The sequence below is a fragment of the Rhincodon typus genome, chromosome 25 (assembly GCF_021869965.1).
Source record: "Rhincodon typus isolate 14 chromosome 25, sRhiTyp1.1, whole genome shotgun sequence".
Lineage (NCBI taxonomy): Eukaryota > Metazoa > Chordata > Chondrichthyes > Orectolobiformes > Rhincodontidae > Rhincodon > Rhincodon typus.
This window is the reverse complement of record NC_063356.1, coordinates 11,160,767-11,184,130: the sequence shown is the minus strand read 5'-3', so window position 1 is coordinate 11,184,130 and position 23,364 is coordinate 11,160,767. Positions and strand designations below refer to the sequence as shown.

General features: G+C 38.8%; 1 protein-coding gene across 3 annotated transcripts in view; it reads left to right on the top strand.

Moving 5' to 3' along the window:
- LOC109931797 (AMP deaminase 2) overlaps positions 1-23,364 on the top strand; it is a 163,481-nt gene that overhangs the window by 11,062 nt on the left and 129,055 nt on the right. The window contains exon 1 of one of the 3 annotated variants that reach the window (XM_048612065.1): positions 8,423-8,685. The exons of 1 other annotated variant lie outside the window; for it this stretch is intronic. In XM_048612065.1, the coding sequence (XP_048468022.1) occupies positions 8,580-8,685 (106 nt within the window). In that variant the 5' untranslated portion in view covers positions 8,423-8,579. Of the gene's footprint in view, positions 1-8,422; positions 8,686-23,364 lie in introns of those variants that run through there. One more of the 3 variants, XM_048612067.1, reaches the window with a different exon arrangement.

Below are 23,364 nucleotides of genomic sequence, written 5' to 3'. Positions count from 1 at the left end.
CATTCCTGTGGTGCAGTGGCAGTGTCAAAGAGGTTTAGGTTCAATAATCACTTAATCCAGAGGTGTGTAGTAGCATCTCTGAACAGGTTGATTAGAAAATATTTTATAATGCCAAGCCAAGAGCTCTGGGGCACAGATAGTGTCCCTACCTCTGACCCTGAAGACTTGGGTTTAAGTCTCACCTGCTTTAAAAGATGTCTCATAACATGTCTGAAGTTTGATTAAAAGTATGTATAATGCCAAGCCATGATCATGTCATAGCAGCCCAAAGCCTTGTCATTCATATGTATTTAGTATTGTAAATTGTGTAAAGAAAGCTAATCTATCTTTAGAATGGATACAAAGACACAAAGTGACTCCCAGAAGTCAAATGACTTGTGGATTCAGATGTTATTGGGGTCAAGCCGTACTTACCTCAGCAAGAAATTATAAGAGATCTTTGAAATTTAATGAACATTTCCAAGATTAAAATGAGATTTTTCCCAAAATGTGGGAATAGTTCTTCCTATTTCCCCTGAAGTCTGATAGAATGAGAGTCATCCAAGCTACCAAGACAGTTAAAAAAGTTATTTACCTTGACTAAAAGATGTCAGATGGATCTGTGCCCTAGACCTAGGCTAACCCAATACCTGATACAGATGCCTGACTCGACAATTTTTGGAGAATCTAGAACTGAGGTTGCTCTGAAAAATCAGGGGTCACCCAATAAAACAAAGACAAGGCAGAGCTTTTTCTTCCTGAGGCTTGAGAGTCATTAGAACTCTCTTCTTGAAAAGGTCGTGGAAGCAGAGTCCTTGAATATTTTCAAGACAGAGCGCGATAAATTCTTCTTATGCAAGCTGTTGAAAGGCTATTGGAGTAGGTGGGAATGTGGAGTTGAGGTTACAATCAGATCAGTCATAGAGTCATACGGCATGGAAACAGACCTCTTGGTCCAATGAGTCCATGCCAACCATGTTTCCAAACTAAACTAGTTCCACCTGCCTGCACTTGGCTCATATCCCTCCAAACCTTTCCTATTCAGGAATTTATCCATGTAACTGTACCTGCATCCACCATTTCCTCTGGTAGTTCATTCCACACACAAATCCTCTCTTTATAAAAATTGTTGCCCTTATATTCTTTTTAAATATTTTTCTTCTCATCTTAAAAACTATGCCCCCCTAATTTTTAATTCCCCCACCCTAGGGAAAAGACCCTTGTCATTCACCTCATGTATGCCCTTCATGATTTATAAACCTCAATAAAGTCACCCCTTAACCTCCAGTGAAAAAAGTCCCAGTCTATTTTTATATATCTAACCCTCCATTCCCAGCAACATCCTGTCATGATCTTATTGGATGGAAGAGCAGACTCAAAGGGCTGAATGGCCTTCTCCTGTTTCTAATTTGTATGATTGTCATGGGGGATGAATTGGCAGGAACGTCTTTACCTCAGTAAGGTATATAACCCTGCAGCATTAGCCCTTAAATGACATGTATATCTTTCTATAGCCTCAATGAAAATGCCAACATTGCAAATTCTTAAAATCTTGCTGGAACTGGAAACACGACTTTGTACTGGAGAATTTATTAGCAGAATAGTTCTTATTTTTAGCAATTTTATTGTTTTCACAATTGTTAAATAAAATATAGATGATTAACCTTTAAATTAAGAGTCTTGAATGTTGGGAATGAGACAAGAACAGTTACAATGAGCTGAGACACTTAAAAGGCTGCCACATCACTTGAATTGTAGGTTGTCAAACCTTCAGGAATAATCAAAGGAATATCTAATGACTGAGGCTGACTACCTTATCCAGAAAAGACCGTCCAGAGGGGAATTGCTTAGACATTAAAATTCATCATCTACAATGTATAGTTCACAGTGAAACCTTCAAACTGTTTGCGGACAGGACATCTTGACTGCTCTTTATGCTGGATCAGAAACTTAAATCTGAAATACAAAATGGAAATGGTAAGTGTAAACTCCCTCCCCTCATCCCTTTTCTATTATCAATGGATAACAAGGGAATGCTGACAATGGACTATGAAAACTGTTAATAAAAAAGCCATTTCTACTTACACTGCATGTATGTCCACTATGTAGTGATAAATTCGAGCAAATGCACTTAAACGGATTTGGCTTTAAGTTTGCTGGGGCTGTGGAGGGGAGAATGGGGTGGCTGCGAAGGGCGGTGGAGGATGGAACTGTTGGGGGAGCGGTCTGTGGAAAGAGATGGGTGGGCTGGTTGTCTTCTCTCCCACACAACCACAATTCCCCACCGCTTACCTGCCCCATTGCCAGCCTCACACTACCCCATCCTCACTTTCTCCCTTGTCCTCCTCACACCTACGCCCCCCCATGAACTGTTTCAGTAGTGTTTTTTCTGTGCATGTGTAGTTCCTTTGCGCATAAATCTGAATGCTACATCATGCGGTGTTTCTGAATTGATAGTTGCCATCACCTGTTTCCAAGACTAATTCCTGCTTCCATTGATCTGCGATTTTCACATGGTGCAGTTTCTGCATGTTCAGTACACATTGGAGTCCAGTTCCTGCTTTTGCTCAGCACAGTTCACACTGTTAGACCATTTTACCCATAGTTCTTAGATTTGTTCAAGTTATTCAAGTCCATAAGTTCACACATTCCATTTGCCTTCCCTACTATCTGCTGAATGCACATGCTCATGTTTTGTGATTTATGCACAAGGACTTCCACAATTTTCTGAAGAAGGGTCTAGACCTGAAACGTCAGCTTTCCTGCTTCTCTGCTGCTGCTTGGCCTGCTGTGTTCATCCAGCTCTACACCTTGTTATCTCAGATTCTCCAGCATCGGCAGTTCCTACTATCTCTCTCCACATCAATCTATGCATGTCTTTTTCTGTTTAAATAATATTTAGCTCCTCTGTTCTTCCTGCCAAAGTGCATGACCTCACACATTATATTCTATCTTTCCGCTCGCTTGTCTATATCCTTCTGCGGACTGTGCCATCCTCTCACACCCTTTTTACGTGTTATCTGAAAACTTGGCCATAGTACATTCACTTTCCTCATCCAAGTCATTAATACGTATTGTAAATAATTGTGACCCCAACATTGATCACTGACCCCTACTAGTCACAGGTTGCTATCCTAAAAATGCCACCCCTTATCCCAACTCTCTGTCATCTATTATTTAGCTAATCATCCAACTATGTTGCTGGACACAAAGGTTGTTTACCCTGGTTGGGGAGTCTAGAACTGGAGGTCAGTCTCAGGATACTGGGTAGGACTGAGATGAGGAAAAGTTTCTTCACTTAAAAGGTGGTGAACCCGTGGAATTCTCTAACACGGAAGACTTTAGAACATAAGTCACTGAACATATTCAAGACAGATTGAGAGAATTTTTTAGATATTAAAGGCACCGAGGTGTATGGTGAGAAAGCAGGAATTTTGCATTGAGGTAGATGATGAGCCATGATCATATTGAATGATGGGGCAGATTTGAAAAGCTGAATGGCGTTCTGATGCTTCTAGATTCTATGTTTCTACATTCAATATACTACCCCCAACACCACAGGCACTTATTTTGTTAAGTAGTTCAACGTATGATATTTTCAAATGCCTTCTAGAAATCCAAATATTTTACATCCATTGCATACCCTTTATCTGCTTATCTCTCCAAAGAATTCTAAAGAATTCGTAAGGTATGATTTTCACTGCATGATTATGTTATATACTTCTAAATGCTCTGCTATTCCATTCTTCATAATATACAATTAACATTTTCCCAGAAACAGATAACTGGCCTACAGTTTCCCTTCTTGAATAAAAGGTGTTATGTTGGCAGCTTTCCAATCTTGCGTTATTTTTCCAGAATCTAAAGAACCTTGGAAGATTACTACTAGTGCATCTACTATTTCTGGCTGCTTCCTTTAATATCATAGGATGCATCCCATAATGTCCAAGAGATTTATTGTCTTTAGTCCCTTTAGTTTCCATACTATTTTTTTCTGTAGCAACAGTTACTATATTTATTTATTCTCCTCATTATGCCCCTTGAATATTTAGTATTTTTGGAATGCTATTAGTGTCTTAGTGTATAGACCGATGCAAAGTATTTAATCAACTCCTCTGCCATTTCCAGGCTCCCCTTTATTATTTGCCCAGCCTAAGGGGACTCTGTTCACTTTGTTCTCTCCCTTCCTTTTCATATATATATTTTCATGTTTCCTCTCTTTTTTTCTTTGTCATCTTTTGTTTTTTAAAACATTCCCAATTGTCTGACCTGCCAGTAAACTTTGGCACACTTTTTTTTCTTCAATTAGATGCTATCCTTAACATCCCTGGTTGGTTTATCTACTTGCTAGAATCCTTTTTTCTGAGATTTTTTTTGTGAGCCAGTAACTATTTTCTTAAACACCTGCCATTGTTCTTCAATTATCTTCTCTTAAACTGAATGCTAAATTCTACCATGATAATGGTCTCTGTATTCTAGGAAATCTTTTAGTCTGATATAATTTATTAAATTTGTTTCTACATATCACCAGATCTAAAATAGCCTGATCTCTGGCTGGATACACTATATATTGTTCTGGAAAATGTCCTGAATATGCTCTATAAATTCTCCCTCATGGCTACCTTGATCAATTTAACATTCTCAATCTATGTGAAGATTAAAGTCACCCATGATTAATGTATTGTCTTTTGACATGCCCTCATTGTCTCCTGATTTATTCTCTGTCCTACCATATTGTTAGTTAGGTGGCCTATACACTATTCCCATCAGTGTCATCTTCCCCATGTTATTTCTTCTTTCCATCAATTTGCATTCTACATCTTCAGACCCAAGATAATCCCTTGCTTTTGTACTTACTCTGTCGTGTGTTAATAAAACTACTCCAACATTTTTCTTTCCTGCATGTCTTTTTGTAAATTCACATATCCTGAATATTTAGTTTTCAGTTTTGATCTTTGCGAAGTTGTCCATCTATTTTTTCCCCAACCATTATTGAATTGTGTTAAAAGAACCCCATTTGTTTATCACCCTTAAATAATGGGACCCACTGTGATATATTTGCACAACAGACATAAAACAAAGCAGAACACATAGAAATTCAAACCCCGACAATTTATTCTGCCATACACAAATGACTATGTGAAAGTGTTACTCAAAGCCCAACTATCCATGATATTCCTTTGATTCTTCCTGACTTCCTTTTTCTTCATGAACCTCTTAGAGTAAAACTTTGATCTATATGAACAAATCTAATCTTTCCATTACCAAACATCTTGACTAAATTGTGTGAGGACCACATCTTTTTCATGACTCTTCCCGTTAGCCATTACACCCACATATGATGTTTCAATTTAACTAAATTTGAGTTCAACTTCGGACTTCCTTCTTTTATGTCGTGACTCTTTCTGTCTGTGTTCTTATTCATCAACTGACTGTTCCAAATATTGCTTCAGAAATGAAAACATTGTTCTCGGCTGTCTTCTAAGAAGCAATTAAGCTGGCGTTCAGCCGGTAATGGTGCAAGTTGTGTTACGATAAATGAATCACAAACTGGCAAATGTTTTGTTTCATGACATCTGAAGTTTATTTCAATTTGTATCTAACATTTGCTTTAACAACTGCAAGCTTAACAATTTACACTGCACACTCTGCTGCTCCATTTGAAGCGGAATGAAATGGTGCTACTCTATAGGATTTCCATGAAATTTGTTCTTTTTTAAACAAACATGAGATCCACTGATGGACACAATGTAATCTGGCAGCCTATAGCAGCAATTGGACTATGCAAAATACCTGAAGTTTGAGTTGTTTTCGATTAATCAGAAATCTAGTAACCACTTTGGCTACCTATTGCAATGAACAGCTGTTGCCCCTGCAAATTCTGTGAAATCAACATGATGTCTCTACCACACTCTAGCTGGCAATTTCCACAATTGCAAAGGCACCAGTGACAGTTTTTCTATAGCTGGACATATTCTGTGCTGTGTCTTCTATACCATTCTTGACCACTGACGATAGCTTCTCACTAGATTTGTTTCCAAATTCATACCCGAGCATTATCATGAAGATTACACAACAATTTCAGTCTTTATCTTTCAGGGGTCATGACACTGACCTACTACATAAAATAATGTTTTTATCCACGGATAAGTTATTCTTACAAAAAGAACATGCTTGATTTCAAAATCCAGAATCTATGCTGGTGCCATGACTGATGTGTTGTACATTATTGTCAATTTGGGATCCCTATGATTTGTTCTACAGATATCATCTGCTGTGTCTGGTAGCTCATTTGTGGGAGAGAAGAAATGTGCAAACTGTTGGGCTTTACCTATAATGGGATGGTAATGTAGACATCACATCATTAAAAGGATCTTCTGACCATATGTATTTAATGTCATATTTATAAGCAGACAACATTAAAGTCTGCAGTTCTTTCTTATGAAATTGATGTCTGTCTCTGCATTTGAACTGCACTGAATTCAAAATAGTTGTCAATGCTTACAATCAGTTTTGATTGTGAAATGACGACCATACGATATTCGTGAAGCTGTTTTATTGAAAAAAAATCAAAGGCAAGGCTTCATGTTCCATCTGTGCATAATTTTGTTCACTGATACTGAGGGTGCTATTATAACCATTATTATTAGCTCTTGTGCGTGGGAAATCATGTCTCCCTAACTTGAGTTTTTTGAAGAAGTAACAAAAAGGATTGATAAGGGCAGAATGGTGGGCGTGATCTACGTGGATTTGAGTAAAGCATTTGACAAGGTTCCTCATGGTAGACTGGTTAGCAAGGTTAGATCACATGGAATACAGGGAGAACTAGTCATTTACATACAGAACTGGCTGGAAGGTAGAAGGCAGAAGGTGGTGATGGAGGGTTGCTTTTCAGACTGAGGCCTGTGACCAGCAGTGTGCGACAAGAATTAGTGCTGGGTCCAGTGCTTTCTGTCATTTATATAAATGATTTGGATGTGAACATAGGACATGTGGTTAGTAAGTTTACAGAAGACACCAAAATTGGAGGCGTAGTGGACAGCGAAGAAGGTTATCTCAGAATACAATGGGATCTTGATCAGATGGGCCAATGGGCCGAGAAGTGGCAGCTGGAGTTTAATTAAGATAAGTGTGAGGTGCTGCATTTTGGAAAGGCAAATCAGGGCAAGACTTATATGCTTAATGGTAAAGACCTGGGGAGTGTTGCTGACCAAAGAGACCTGGGAGTGCACGTAGACGGGACAGTAAAGAAGGCATTTGGTACGCTTGCCTTTGTTGGTTAGTGCATTGATTATAGGAGTTTGGAGGTCATGTCGCAGCTGTACAGGACATTGATTAGGCCACTTTTGGAATACTGCATTCAGTTGTGGTCTCCCTGCTATAAGAACGATGTTGTGAAACTTGAAAGGGTTCAGAAAAGATTTACAAGGGTGTGCCAGGGTTGGAGGGTTTGAGCTATAGGGAGAGGCTGAATGGGCTAGGGGCTATTTTCCCTGGAGTGTCGGATGCTGAAGGGTGACCTCATAGAGGTTTGTAAAATCATGATGGACATGGATAGGGTAAATAAATAAATAATGTCTTTTCTCCAGAGTAGGGGAGTGCAAAACTGGAAGGCATAGGTTTAAGGTGAGAGGGGAAAGATTTAAGAGAGACCTAAGGGACAATTTTTTCACACAGAGGGAGGTGCGTGTAGGGAGGATAGTACAATACGACATTTAAAAGGCATCTAGAAAGGTATATGAATAGGAAGGGTTTAGGGGGATATGAGCCAAATGCTGGCAAATGAGACTAGATTAATTTAGGATATCTGGTCAGCATGTGTGAATTGGACCAAAGGGTCTGTTTCTGTACTGTGCATCTCTCTGACTGTGTTAAGTCACTTATTTGGTTGGTAGATTAAAAAGCTAATTTAATAATTTGAAGGCGGATTAAATTTTCTTTCCATTCAAAACCGTCTTCTGGACAGTTCAGTGACAACTGTGCTTCCATTCCTCTTTACACTTTTAGGTAACACGACACTGTACAGCCAAGTATTTTTGGCCAGGGGATTGTTTGCCAAAACAGGAATGATTTTATCGTTCCAAAACATGATGTTAACACTCCACGAACGCCTGTCACAATGTTTACTTAGCGAGAGTTTATTTTTAATAAGGTATTTGAAGAATTGCAGAAGCAAACAAAGTCGGGAGAACTGAATCAGTCATTACAGTGAACAACGTACAATAAGCTCTCTTATTTTTAAAATTAGAAGTTTCGAACTACCTGGGGTTTATAAATAAGAGTTTAACGATTGCTACCTTCTGGGTATGAGCTGGTTACAAAGGCGGATTTATGCCTGGGCCCCGTTGCTAGGGGCAGCGACTCGGCGGCCTTGCCTCCAGAGGCCGAGCCTGTGCCTTGACCGCAGTGCCCGGCCGTCCGTTAACCCGCAATCCCGGGCGCCTCTGAGTGTCAGCAGCGGAAATCTGAGGGGAAGCTACTCCATTCTGGGCTGGTCGATTGATTCGCGTCAAAGAGCGGCGGCGGCGGCAGCGCCTCCTACTTCGCCCTTCAACTGCCGCTCTGCTTCTCAGTCGTCACGCTCCTCCGGTTGAGACAAGATGTCTGACCCCAACTCCGTCCCCATCACAGCCAAGAAGCTGCGACCCAGGCTTCACGGCAGAAGCAGCCTCCAAAACGCTGAACCCGCAGGTGATAGTCCCTCAGGTAAAGAGAAAAAGTGTATTTCTTCTTGAATCAGCAGCGGTAATCATTTTCCTGTTGGCTTAATTGTATTGTTGCTTAACACATTCCCATTTAAAAAAAAAATTCCAGCTCTTTCCTTTATTGAAAATACTTTTTATTCTGCATAATTCAACAGAATTTAGTCTTGGCCGTAGAATAGTGGAAACTGGTTTGTTTCTAGATCCGCTGATGATCGTGTTTGTTCATATGTAGTGTTCGGAACCTTATCAACAAAATGTAGACCTTGGTCGGTAATTGAGGATGTAGTGTACATTAAAACACTTGTTCATGTTATTGTTAGCTAATTGCAGTTGAATGATTAAAGGTGTGGGGAACGTTAATATTTTTACTTGTAGGTTGATATGTTTTCAATTCATCAGTTGAGCATCAAATCTTTTTTTTCTTGGTCTGTAATATGGTTTTAGTTGGTCGCATGATAGACTGGAGCGTTGTGCGTGGAATTTGAAAATCTCTGTTAAGATTATGGAATAAACAATCACCAATAAATGGATTAAAGCCAAACCTCTCAATTAAGATAACACCACTATCGAATCAAGTATATTAAAAATAATGATACATTGCTACAAATAGACTTTTAAATCAACTGACCAAGAAGGCTCAAAGTAAAATTACTTCTCATGAATACTTCTTTAATTAAAAAAAATTGAAGGGTCACACTTTAGACTGGCTTCAATTTTTTGACACTGAAGGGTGAATGAAAATGATATCCAACAATAGTTTGGGTGAAAAAGCAAAATACTGCAGTGCCTGAAACAAAACCAAATTGCTGGAACAGGGCAGGTAGAGAGAACAGTTCATGTTTCAGATCATTGATGCTTTTGCAAAGCGTAATGCATTCCTGATTGCCAGCTCATTTTTTTTAAACAATATTTTACATTTATGTAGGACATTTTTAATTAGTAAAGCGGCCCAAGGTGTCTTATCAAGCAAAATTTGACTGTACCACATAAAATGATAGATGACTAAAATATTGATCCCATAGGCATGTCTTGGAGGGAGGTGAGAGAGAGAAGGGCAAGAACATTTTGAGAGGGAATTCCACAGCTTAGGATCATGACAACTGAAAGCACTGCTTTCAGTAGTGGAGCAGTTAAAATTGGAGGTACTGTAGTTCAGAGAAGGTTCACTAGGTTGATTCCGGATGAAGGAGTTGTCATATGAGAAGAGGATAAGCTGGTTGGACCAATAGCCATTGGAATTTAAAAGAATAAGTTGTAATCTTATTGAAAAGTACAAGATTCTAAGAGGGCTGAACAACGTAGGTTCTAAAATGAATTTGTTCCATATGAGGGGATATAAAACTGGGGTCACCATTTCAAAATAAAGGTTGAGCCTATTTAAGGCTGAGCTGAAGGACAGTCTCTTCTCTCAAAGGTCATTTGTTATTCTTTAGAGTTCTCTACTCCAGAGAAACGTGGAGGTTGTTTCGCTGAATATATTCAAGGCTGAATTAAGCAGTTTATTTATTGATCTAGAAAAGTAGTTGGGTTTAATGGGAGGGAGACAGGAAAGTAGAGTTAAGATCACGATCATATCAACAACGATGCTGATGAATAGAGAAACAGGCCCAAGAGACCAAATGGCTCAATCTTCCTGTTTCCTATGATCATTACATTTTACATTGTCAAGTATGCGGAGAATTGTTTGCTTGACAGACTATTTTTTTGCCATGATCACTCATTTCGATAAAACTGTCTAGAATGATCTGTAACAAATTCTTATTGCCATAAGAAGCTACTAGTTGCAGTGAATGTACCAAAATACTACTAATGGCATCTCTCTGAAATAGCATTTACACTTTGTATGTGCAAGCTGCTTCCTAAGATAAAATTTCTATGTAAAAGCATGTTGTAAAAACTAAAACAATATCTAGTATTTTCTTGGATGCAATCCATAATGACTCTTTCTGGCTTAATTTATTTCTGAATACTTAAAGATTGCGTAAGGACATAGGGGTCAAAATGTGCCATTCTGCTAAGAATGTTTTTGTCAGACTTCTGATGTGCAAATTGCAATCAAACCAGTTTATCTTCCCTGCAGTACTACAGATTACATTAATAAATCTATCTGAGCTGACTGCAGGATTCTGCTGTGTGATATTTAATCCCTACGAAATGGCTAATGGTTTTGTACAAAGTCCCAAGATCATTGCCTGGACTGAGAACAGTTATAATTTCACTCAGTATCTAATAGTATGGTTTGTTACTTTTTTGTTTGTTCTGACATCAGAAATAGTTCACCAGAAAATTATTTCTCGGTGGGTTCAATGTGCCAAGCAGCACAATATGTAATAGTTCAGATGAGAAACATTTTTAGTTTAACACAGAAATCTGTGCCAAGTTAACAAAGCAGTGCTGAGAGTACTAAATTGCCCTTTATAACTGGGTTAAGCCTGAAGTATTTACTTAGAGTTCTTGACCTTAATCACTCAACAGTGACCTTTTGATGGAAAGTGTGTATGTGCAGGAAGAATTGGGCTCAGCTGCGAAGACCAAATAAATGAACAGCCTGCTGAAATTCAACTCGGTCACATTTGGAATGATTACTTGGCTAAGGTTTCAAAATGTTGTGATTTGCACCACAACAAATACCAGTCCAGAAAGGAAGAGAAGAATAAAGGTTATGAAATGCTAAGGTATGATGACCACTTATAACTATTCCATAGTAAGACAAGACATGAGGCCAACAGTGAGTACATATGATTATTCATATAATCTAACACAAGGTCAGTAAATATGCAACTCTAAGAAGTGCTCTAAGTTCAGCTCATTTCCAAACAGATCAAAAGAACAAGTCAAAATATTAGAAACTATATTTCAAAATAGCAACTTTTTTGTTGAGAAGATTTAAGTTTCTTAATAATTGGAAAGATTTGAGACCTACATCACTAATATATGATAAGCATGAATTTTAAAGTGCCTAGGATTGCTAACCTCCTCCTGCTGTGCAATGTTCTTACCTCTGAGCTCCTCTCATCTGACCTCATATTAGGGGAAGCATCTACCCTGCCAACCCTCCCAGAATCCTGTGTGTTTCAATAACACCACTTTTTAATCTTCTAATCTCCAGTGACTTTAGGGCCAATATAGTCACCCTTTTTTTTGTGTGATAACTCCTTAATCCCAAATATAAATCTGGAGACCCTTCTCTGAATTGCCTCCAATGCAACCGTATCTTTCTTTAAATAAGGAGACTAATACTGTATGCAGTATTGTGGGCATGGTCCTAGCAATGTTATGTACTATTGTATCAAATCTTCCCCACTTTTTTATACATCGTTTTCCCTGCTTTAAAAGCATTTGCTGTCCATTTTACTTTGCATCTGTGCTAACTTGTTAATGACTCATGTAGGGGGATTCCCTGATTGTGTACCACAACATTCTGTAGTCTTGACCTATTTAAGTAATATGTTGTTTTTCTGCTCTTCTCATCGAAGTGATATCTGAAGGTATTCAACCTGAAACGTTAACTGCATTTCTCCCTCCACAGATGTTGCCCGACCTGCTATTTCAGCATTTTAAGTTTTTATTTCACATTCCATAGTCTGCAGGATTTTGTTTTACTTTTTATGTGGAGTTCTTCTGTAATAATTTCAGTACTGTACAAGTCAGGACAAAGGACAAAAACATTCTACAATGTAGCATCTAAATGTGATTAAATGAAGGGTCAGTAATTGAATTTTATTTTTAATAGGCTTCATAAGGACGTTATTTGCAAGGATATAATTCATCAGGTGAATTTGGGATCTTGTAGATAATATTGGAAAATATTTGGTTCAAAATGCAATGTAGCAGAGATCACATTGTTAATTTTTACTGCCTTAAAGGTTCTGTGTAACCACAAATTTCTTTTTATTGAAGTACTAATATATGATGAATGTGATTTTCTATGAAACCCTTTGAATTTCTTGTACCTGACTTATAGAATCATGAACATTTACAGCACAGAATGAAGCCATTTGATATATCATGGTCACATCAGTTACGAAAGATCTGATTGCATTAATCCTGTTTTCCAGATCCTGGCCCTGGTAGCAATGGCAATGCAAATAACTGTCTAAATACTGCTTAAGTGTTACTATTACATGTTTCTGATGCAGCCATCCTTCCAGGCAGTGAGTTCCAGACATCCATCACACACTGAGTGAAAATGTTTCTCTTCTAATCTCCAGGCCTTCTAACTGTTAACTTAAATCTATGCCCCATGATTATTGATTCATTGACTAATGAAAAAATGTACCTCTTGATTCATCCTACCTGTGCCCCTCATTAGCTGATATACCTGTTATCATGTGTCTGCTCAACATTTGCTGCTGCAAAGAAAACAACACCAGCCTTTCCTTCCCTCACAGCTTAGACTTTTTAGGCCATGCCACATCCTGGTAAATCTCCTCTGCACCCTCACTAGCACAATCACAATACTCTAGTTGTGATCAAGCCAACTTTTTATACAGTATCACCATAACCTCCCTGTTCTTGTACTCTGTGCTTTGGCTGATAAAGACAAGTATCATGTATGGCTTCTTAATCACATTATCTACCGGCGCTGCTACCTTCAGGGATCATCCATTTGTACATCGAGGTCTCTATGATCTTCAGTACTTTACAAGATCCTACCATTTATATTGCAGTCCTTTGCAACTTTAGCTCTTCCTCATGCTTTTTCAGGTTGAATTTGCCACTGCTGTGGTCATCTGGCAAACCTGTTGACTTCTTCCTGTAGTTTATGGCTATCCTCTTCACTATTTACTACCCTACCAGTTTTGGGTCATCTGTGAACTTCTTGATCATACTTTCTGCATTTGAGTCCAAATCATGAATGTATGTCATAAATAGCAAGAGCTTCAGAACCGAACCCAGCAGAACCCCACTGGAATCAGGCTTTGAGTCACAGAAACATCCCTTTATCATCACCGGCATTTTCCTGTCTCTTGGCAAATTTTGGATCCAGCTTGCCATTTTGCCTTGGATCTCATGGGTTGTTACTTCTTTGACCTGTCTGCCATGATGCACCATATCAAAAACCTCCTGAAGTCCTTGTAAATCGCATAAAATACATTACCTGTGTTAACACTCCAGTTACCACCTCAAAAAAATTGAACAAATATGTCAAACAAGACCTTAATTTAACCAATCCCTACTGACTATTTCTGATTAATCATGCCTCTCCAAATGCAAATATATTCTATCCCTCAGAATTCTTTTCAAAAGCTTCCCCATTGTTGAAGTTAAAATTACTGGCTTGAAGTTTCCTGGTTTTACTCCTCCTCTTTTTTTTAAATGTTGGGACAAAATTAACAGTGCTGCAGTCCTGTGCTCCAGCACTTTGCCTGTGGTCACAGTGGATTTAAAGTATAACGAGGGGGCATAATTTTAAGGCGATTGGAGGAAGGTATGGGGAAATGTCAGAGGCAGATTCTTTACACAGAGTGGTGGGCGTGTGGAATGCGCTGCCGGCAGTGATAGTGGAATCAGATACTTTAGCGACGTGTAAGTGACTCTTGGATAGGCACGTGGAGGATAGTAAAATGTAGGGTATGCAGGGTAGATTGATCTTAGTTGGATAATAGGTTGGCACAACATTGTGGGCCGCAGGGCCTGTACTGTGCTGTACTGTTCTATGTTCTATTACAGTCAGGGCCTCAGATATCTCCTCCCTTGGCTCCTTCCACATTTCATTCGGAATTGTGTATTTATCCACTTCTAAGACTACAAAACCTGCTAGTTTCTCCTCCGCTGTTAATTTCATGTAATACTTCACAGTCCTTCACCGTGATATTCATACCTGCATTATCCTTTTCCATTGTGAAGATTGATGCAAAGTATTCATTTAAGACTATGTCCCCATCTTCTGGGTCCATTCTGAGTTACGTCGATGGGCTTACTGTTGCCCTAGTTGTTTTGCTCTGGCTGCACATGATTTTTGGTAGCTCTTTTTGAAAAGGTTCTCAATATGTGCAAATGCCTCTCCCTGTACAGTATAACTGATGGCAGGGCACCTGCCCATGTCATTTTGACATCACGCACTCCTAGATTGTAGTTGATGGCAGTTCATTAATTCATTTTCCTCAGTCACTGTACAAAGCATTTATTCTGTAAACACTTTACTTAATTGATGCTTTTTAGGACAGTTTCAAATGAAACCACATTCATTTTTGATTCATGAATTGATTCTTAAACTCAGTGGTAACAGCCAGAGGTCCTCAAAACAAAACTAAAATGAAAAATTGTATTGATTTTGGCATCATTACTGAATCTCTGGAATCAAATATAAACCTTTGTTACACATTCATTGTGCTTCAGGAATTTGAGCAGAGAGTCTGTGTAGCAGTGAGGGACTGCAGCAATGTTGGAAGTACCATCATTCAAGTTAAATTTTAAATTGAGCTCCTATCTGTACGACCTGGTGGACATAGATATATCCCATGATTTGTTCATTGGCTCGACCAAAATTTACTAAGCAAGACTGCCCATCTCATTGACTTTAATGAAACCTTTCTTCGTGCAAACTGACTTTCCCATTACTCGAACAAAAACAATGAATAGAATTCAAAGGAATTTATTGCCTCTGAAGCACTTTGGAGAGATCTGATACTAAGTCTCAGAAGTATAAGGTAATCCCTAATAAACCATACACGTATTTCAGATAAACATTTGTTTTTAGCCTGAGAACGGTTAGAATGTGCAACTTGTTACTACGCATCAGCCTGGTTTGGAACTATAGTACAGATGTGTTGGGGAAAAGCTAGATAAACACACAAAGGTGAAAGGAACAGTAAGTTTTTTTTGAAAGTTTGATGAAGTAATTCTGGAGGTGGTGATGTGGAATGTAAACAGCATAGACCTATTTGGCTTGTTTATACATACCATGCACTAGGATTCTACATAAAACAAATGTAGATACTGGAAATCAGAAACTCAAACAGAAATTGCTGGAAAAGTTCAGCAGGTCTGGCAGCATCTGTGGAGAGAAAGCAGATTTAACATTTCGGGTCCAGTGACCCTTCTGCACTTTGAGACTTTTTTTATTACTTTTTTTTTTAAAATGCTGTATATGTAAAAGATTTTGATATTTGATATTTCCTGTCATTTATGTTTTCCTGATTTTTGGAGCCCTGGATTTAAGACTTTAATTCTATTCGTAGTGGATGTACCTATTCCAGATTGCATCTCATATTTCCAAATGTTTGCACAGTTAGTAAAGCAGTATTGTCGCCTCTGACTAAGTTAATTTGCACTTCCTACATTTTTGCAAATTTACTGGTTTGCCCTGGGAAATGATTGGAGGTATATTCTAGTTTACTGATATTTGGTCAGGTTTAAATGTGCTTTAGACCTCATTTGAAAGTAGATTGAACATCATCAGTTGTTTTGGAATAGCTCATGCCATCCTGGCTTTCTTTAAGTCAAAGAGAAATTGTCATCCATTCAGATCTTATGTGATATGAGTTCCTAGTGTATAAGATTGTGCATTCTTGTTCTATTTATTTTGAACTTTAATTTTATCTCATTATAACTGGTATTGACTAGCTCAGAATTCCTTATCGTATTTACCCAAATCTTCCAAAAGCAAGAAAGTCATTGCAGCAGTGTAAAAGTTATATGTCAGGACCATGAACAAATCCTGCACAGTGGGCAATTACCAGGCATCTGGAGTGTTCTGAAAATGTCCTCAACTCTAAAGCAGCTGATTTAGCTTATTAGTTACCCAGTAAAAGTTAGAGATATTGGTAACCTACTCCAACTCCTGGATAACTATTGAACTGACACCTGCACCTGACCTACCCTAAGCATTCAGCTGACGCTCCAACCCTTTGTCCATTTGTCAACCTATCTCCCACCCATCTGTTACCCTAACCCCTCACCCAGCAGGCATGCTACTTACCTGCCACCCCAACCTTCTAGCCATATGCCACCCAGTTCCCTCACTTACCTTAGGTACTCACCTTCTCGCAGCATCTTTTAAAGTGGCCAGCGGCTAGTGTCGAGAAAAGGTGTGGTTTCAGTGCTGATCCAGTCTGCTCTCCTGGCCTGGAAGTTAGTGTGGATAGCTCCTCCAATGGTTGAAATGTTTTGTTTTTATCTGATCACTATTGGAATTAGAGTTTCCAACTCTGATCAGAAGAGTTAGGTCATTATCTACAAGGAAAATAAGTGCTGTTGTGAATGAGCTCCTACAGGATATAGTTGGTAATGGGAGATTGGGAGTGCGTTAGTCCTCTGGTTCTGATTTGTGAATCTGACCCTGAGCCAGGAATGTTCTATGTTCCTGAGGGCATTTTTAATGATTGACATGCACCCTGTATCATTGGCTTGACCTGGACAGCAGAATGGGAGATATTGCAACTGACTGTTCCCTTTGCTGGAACATTGTTGAAACTGCAGATAAGACTGTGATTCTTTTACATTTAACTGTAGATAATATCGAAGCTGAAATGAGTAATTTCGTCACACGTAACAGTGTTCTTTCCCTCCTCGCCTCACTTTTTTTGTGATTACTGGCAACCTTTCTAGTTTTAGCAATTAAATTCCATCAGCTGGGGTTCCCTAACTCTGGGCATTTGTTAATTTGAAGAAGCATAGGTAGGTGAAGTGGGTTGTTACACAGAGAGGGCTTTGCATGAAGGCACAGGGAATCCATTTGTATGATTTTTTTTCAGTGGTTTGGTTTGGCAGTTTTGATATGGGTTAATGATATGCCCGTATTGACCAAAAGAGTGTTATTTCTTAAATATGAGACCATATTAAATCATGGTAAAATCACTGTTGACCGTGCAGCAAGCCTTCTGCACTGTTCTAGATTATGAGATATGATCTGTATCTAAATTAAGATTTTTAACTCCTGTGAAAAGTTTAGTGATATAAAATGTAGCCTACTATGAATTAAGGAATTGAGTTTCTTAATTCATGTTGATTAATAACTTGGCAAATAATACTTGACCACTAAGCTACATGTTTTAGGCAAAGTTGTAACAGATAGGCGAAAGCTTCTCTCATTATTGTACCACATGCTCTGCCTCAGTGGTAATAATCGCAAGATTAAGCCCTACCATTTGCTTTGAAGTGGTTTTCCAGTTAGACCCATAAGAATAATTCCTAATTCTTCAATTGCCAAAAGTGAGCGCTTCATTGAAACCGGATGAAAAATGCTGCTTTGTTTCTTGCCAGGAAACATTGCCACTCCTTCCCTCAGACCACTACCAACAAGACTCTGTGACTAGCATTAATCTTTCAAAACATCCTAAATTGTGAAATATCAGTACACAAGTGCCTCACAATCAAAATTGCACCCCCTGCAGATCCTTCTTATAATTGCTACTATTTTTGTCTTTCAAATAAAAGGCTTATTGAGAACTGCAATCATAGAATCCCTACAGTGTGGAAACAGGCCCTTCGGCCCAACAAGTCCACACCGACCCTTGCAGCATCCCACCCAGACCCATCCCCCCTATAACCCACACACCCCTGAACACTACGGGCAACTTAGCATGGCCAATCCACCTAGCCTGCACATCTTTGGACTGTGGGAGGAAACCGGAGCACCCAGAGGAAACCCACGCAGACACGGGGAGAATGTGCAAACTCCGCACAGACAGTCGCCTGAGGCTGGAATCGAACTGGGTCCCTGGCGCTGTGAGGCTGCAGCGCTAACCACTGAGCCATCGTGCTGCCTGCAATGTGTGTTTTGAAAACATGAGACAGTGTTGTGTTTTAAAATGTCTTGCTGGTTTGGTGTGTCAAGGAGGCATTCTTCTCCTCATTTCCTCTTGCACACTGTACCCCAGCATGATCAAGACAGTAAGCAGCAGATCTGCTTCTGGACCTTTTCCTAACACTGAGGTTGTCAAGCAATCTGGGGTAACTGTTAATGGTATCTTCCTGCAAAGCTTCCTCCATCTTTGCTTCATCTGATGTGTCTTACAAAATACTTTGTGTTAGTTGGGGTAAATGCAGATAAGATATTTTCCCTGTTTAGGGAGTCTAGACCTAGGGGGCATATTTAAAGATAAGGGGAGTGCCACTTAGATCCGAAATGAGGTGAAATTTATTTTTACTCAAAGGGTAATGAATCTTTGGAATTCTCTACCACAGTGGGCTGAGTTTTTGAGTACATTTAAGGGACAGATTGACAAATTTCTGATTACTGGTGCCATGGGGATGGGGTGAGTAAAAGGCATTGAAATGTTTGTTCAACCGTGATTGTGTTGAATGACAGCACAGGCTCGATGCAGCTGACTTAATTCATATATCTCCTCTTTAATCCTGCTACTTGTCTAAAGTTGGGAGAAAGAATCATATAACGTAGAAGATGGCCAATCAGCCAATCATGACCTTGCCCATTTCTTTGGGGAAACTATTTCCAATAGGCTTGTAATTGTTTTTCAATTGTATTTCTAAGACAATATGGGGGTATAATGCAGGTAACCAGTTCTTTGAAAGAAAAATGTATCAACTTTTGAAATGATTTATTTTTTGCAACAAGTTAAGACTTTTGGTTTACTTAAGCTCATTCAGCACCGTACATGTTTGGCTATCAAGCTTGTTTGATTTTGTAGAGGTGCCATACCTCGCTTTATATTTCAAAAATATTGTGTGGCTGCTGTAATAGTTTTTCTGCTGCTTGGATATATATAGTGGGCAGTAAAACTTTGGTACTTTGCCTTCTGAGCATAAAATGAGGCTCCTTTGTTTAAGCATAGGAGCAAGTTAGCTGTTAAAAGGATTTTCACTTTGCAGAGGGTCATTGACTTTTGGAACATGTTGCCAGCTCATCTACTAGCTGTAGATTTTCTGGGAAATCTTTTGAAACAGGTCATTGTGTGGGATGTTAGCTGACTTATTTTGCTTTTGGAACTAATTTTTGATTACCTTTGGGGTCATAGAGACATTTTGTTTTCTTTCTATCCCTCTTCTAGTATATTAAGTGGCTGTTGAATGGTAGGATGATTGAAAAGTCATTGCCTGTTGTAGCGTGATTGGAATAGACCAGCTAGTTACATATTTTTAATATCTGTAGTCTTTGTGAAAATATGTCTCTTTCCAGAAGTTTCTTAGCTCCCTATTAATGAGAGAATTCTAAAATTGGTGAACTATAATAGTGGCCTTCTCTTGAGGTTTCAACAGGTAAAATACATATACTGATGTGATCCTTAGTTTAGACACAAGAGAGCAGTGAGATTTAATTGCTAGTTTGGGATTAGTTTTCTGGTTCAGGCCAGTCTGGTTGTGTCTGAGTTAGAAGGGATTTCAGCTCTGGATCATTGGTAACTTTGACTATACTGGAAAGAACATGCACATGATGATAGCATCCAATTCAATAACTGTTTGCGTTCTGATAGTCCAGCAATGCTCACACTTCAATTGCCAGTCTAACCAGTATTGCAGGTAAAATGGCAACCATGGAAGTATGTATCACTGCTGAAGAGAGTGACTTGCAAATGAGAGTACTGGTTCTAGTGATGAGTTGAGTCTTCTAATCAGTCATGAGAAATACAAATGCTAAGACTATGCAAATCTAAAGTAGCCAGTATGATGCAGTGTGACAAATATTGCAAATTTTGCTCAATGTAATGTCGTTTGCTGTCTGATATCCCCAAGGTAGTGAAAATGCAAACCTGAGCAATGACTTACTTGCCTCGATCATTGTAATTGTCATGAAGCTATTGAACTTTGATATTTAGTTCTCAATAAAAAAAAAATCCTTCTGATAATATTAACCTAACAGTTACAGCACTGGACAAGCAACTTTTGATCAAAAGGCTTCTAATCCTACCATGGCAGGTGTGAAAATGAATTCAATACTTCAGACTATTTGTGGGATGGCATTAGAAATGATCCAAGAAAGTATCTATTTTTATTGTAAGAATCCAACTGGTTAATTATTATTCTTAATTAAAAGTAGCTTGTGGTAATTTATTCAAATTTGGTTACTTAGTAAGAAATTTCGCTGACAGTCAAATACAGAAACAATTAGTTAAACTTGATTGCACGTGGCAAACAAAATAAGACCTCTTAAGTAAGCAAATTAAGCCTCTCAACCCAACTTAGCTACTACCTGATTACTGGTTGAAATTAGCTATTATTCCAACCAAAAGCATTTGTCTCTGGGTGTCCAGAGTTGTCCGTCCCTAGTTGCCCTTCAGAAGGTTGGGATGAACTGCCTTCTAGAACTGCTGCAGTCCATGTGCTGTAGGCTGACTCACAATGCCCTTAGGAGGGAATTCCAGGATTTTGACCCAACTCCAACTTGTTTTGAAAGAATGCTCGCCTGTTTACACTGAACATTTACTGTATTTAATTAAGATTGCATTATTGTAATGCAGTCATTAAAGACCCACCGATTTCTTTTCTTCTACATATGTATAATGCTATCCCTAGCTTATGAAGACAAAACAAAGTTTTACTTCATATAGCACCTTTCACAACTGACGGACCAAAGTTCTTTGACCAATGAAATATGTTTGAAATGGAGTTATTGCCCTAATGCAACTGATTTGTACACAGCAAACTCTCACAGGTAGCAATATGAAAGACACCACTTTTGGCAGTGCAGCACTTCCTCAGTGGTTCATGGTGTGTTGGCCTTGTTTCTGTTTTTTGCTCAACCCCTTGAGTGGGACTTGAACATGGAACTTTGTGACAAGAGGGTTACAAACTCAGCCATGATCGACAATGAAGTTGTCTATCTGCTATTGAAGAAAGCAGTTTTGCGGTTCTTTTATTAAATTTAGGACAGATTCCTGGATTAAGAGGCTAACACTTATACGAACATTGTGTATGTGCATGCAACTTTGAAATAAGTGAATAAAATGCATGATGATCTTTAATGTATTTTTAACATGCTCTTGTGTTGTTTACAACTCTTTAAGAGTGGTTAGCTAAAATGCACTCCCGATCTAGATAGGAGTGTTTGAATACCTTGAGGACCAGCAAGACACACTTATTTGCATAATGAAGATTAAAAATATTTAGGTTGTCAATTTCCATTTCCTAAAAATATGTTCACTCTGATGCCATACTTGTGTTACCTCTAGAATTCACCATTCAGTAGAAGGCTGTTAAAGGCTTACACTCGCTGAATGTGTCCCTGGTTACATATTTTAGCTTTTGAAGTAAAAATTCCCTCAAAGCTTTATTTTATTAGTTGATTCTCATCCATGCAGCAATTGCACTTTGTCACAACCCCTCCCCACACCTCGATACCTACCTTGTGGAGGAAAGGTGGCATATTTAACTTGTGATAAAGCCCTTTGTTTTTATTCCTGCAGTGTAAGACACCCAATACAACTTTTACTTAAAACATTCTTTTTAAAGATTAAGCATTTATTTATGCACAAAATTAAAATTTACACACTACTTACAGATGTGCTGTGCACAATTGCTGAAAGTACTTGGACAATGACACTCCCCATTGTGCTTCGCTCCGAGACGCACAGAAGGTTTGAGCAGCGACCGCATAGCTCCGATAATCAATGTCCTCTAGGGCCTTCATGTCATGCTGGCAAGCATTTTTATAGCAGAGCTTTGGGAATTCTACCAGTCAAAATGCTCCAGTTACCACACCACACCACACTAAAAATCCTTGCGTATGAGGCTGTCTTCCATCCTGAGCTAACCCAGCTACCTCTGCTTGATGAGTGTCAACAAACATGGCAGGTCTGCCTTTGCAAGGACTGCTGCATTTGTGATTTTGTGCTGCCAGGATATACCCATAAAGTGCTGCAGAGGGTGAGGAAGCAAATTGTTGAATAAGGCTGTAAGTCATCTATGTTTTATAGCCTTACAATAAGATGCTGAGAACAGAGGCCTTATAATCCGTCAGTTTGGGTCAAGGGTCAGCAGTTATTCCATGCATGTTTTCCTGATTCGATCAAATGGCTTAATGTTTCAGGTTGAGACCTCTTGAGAATCTTTTCTCTACTGATTGAATTGAAATTCTAGTATATGTTTTTTATTCCCAATTTCCAACCGTGTTTTGTTTCCCCCTCTTAATCACTACTTGTTTATCTTTCAACATTTCAAGGTTTATTGCTTCTGATCTTTAATGTCGTGTTTATGGCTGCAAGTTAGACAATATTATGTGAAATTTGTTAATCTTCTGCTGGCTGTAACAGTCAGTTCCCACACTCATGTCGGAAAACAATGAACTTTATTTACTTCAATAGGATAGCAACAATCTTCCAGTGTGAATTTTTTCTCCTCTGGCCTTCATGGTGGGATGACATTCTTGCTGTTTTCTGTAAGATTGGAAAATCTTTTCTGTTATGGCCCAGTGGTAGCATTCTCACATTTTGTGTCAGGAGGTTTATGGGAGGATTCAAATTCCACTCCAGAAACTGAATGCACTGGACAGGCAACCTGTATTTCTGAGGGAGTGCAGTGTAGATCTGCTGGAGGAGGCTTTCTTTTCAAATGAAACTTTAAACCAAGACACATTCTGCTCTGTTTCATAGATTAAAATATCACATGACTCTATTTCAAAGAGGACGAAAGCAGCTTGCCCGTCACTGAACGTTGCTAAATCAGTTATATCTGGCCATGAGATAGTAGGAACTGCAGATGCTGGAGAATCTGAGATAACAAGGTGTAGAGCTGGATGAACACAGCAGGCCAAGCAGCATCAGAGGAGCAGGAAAGCTGA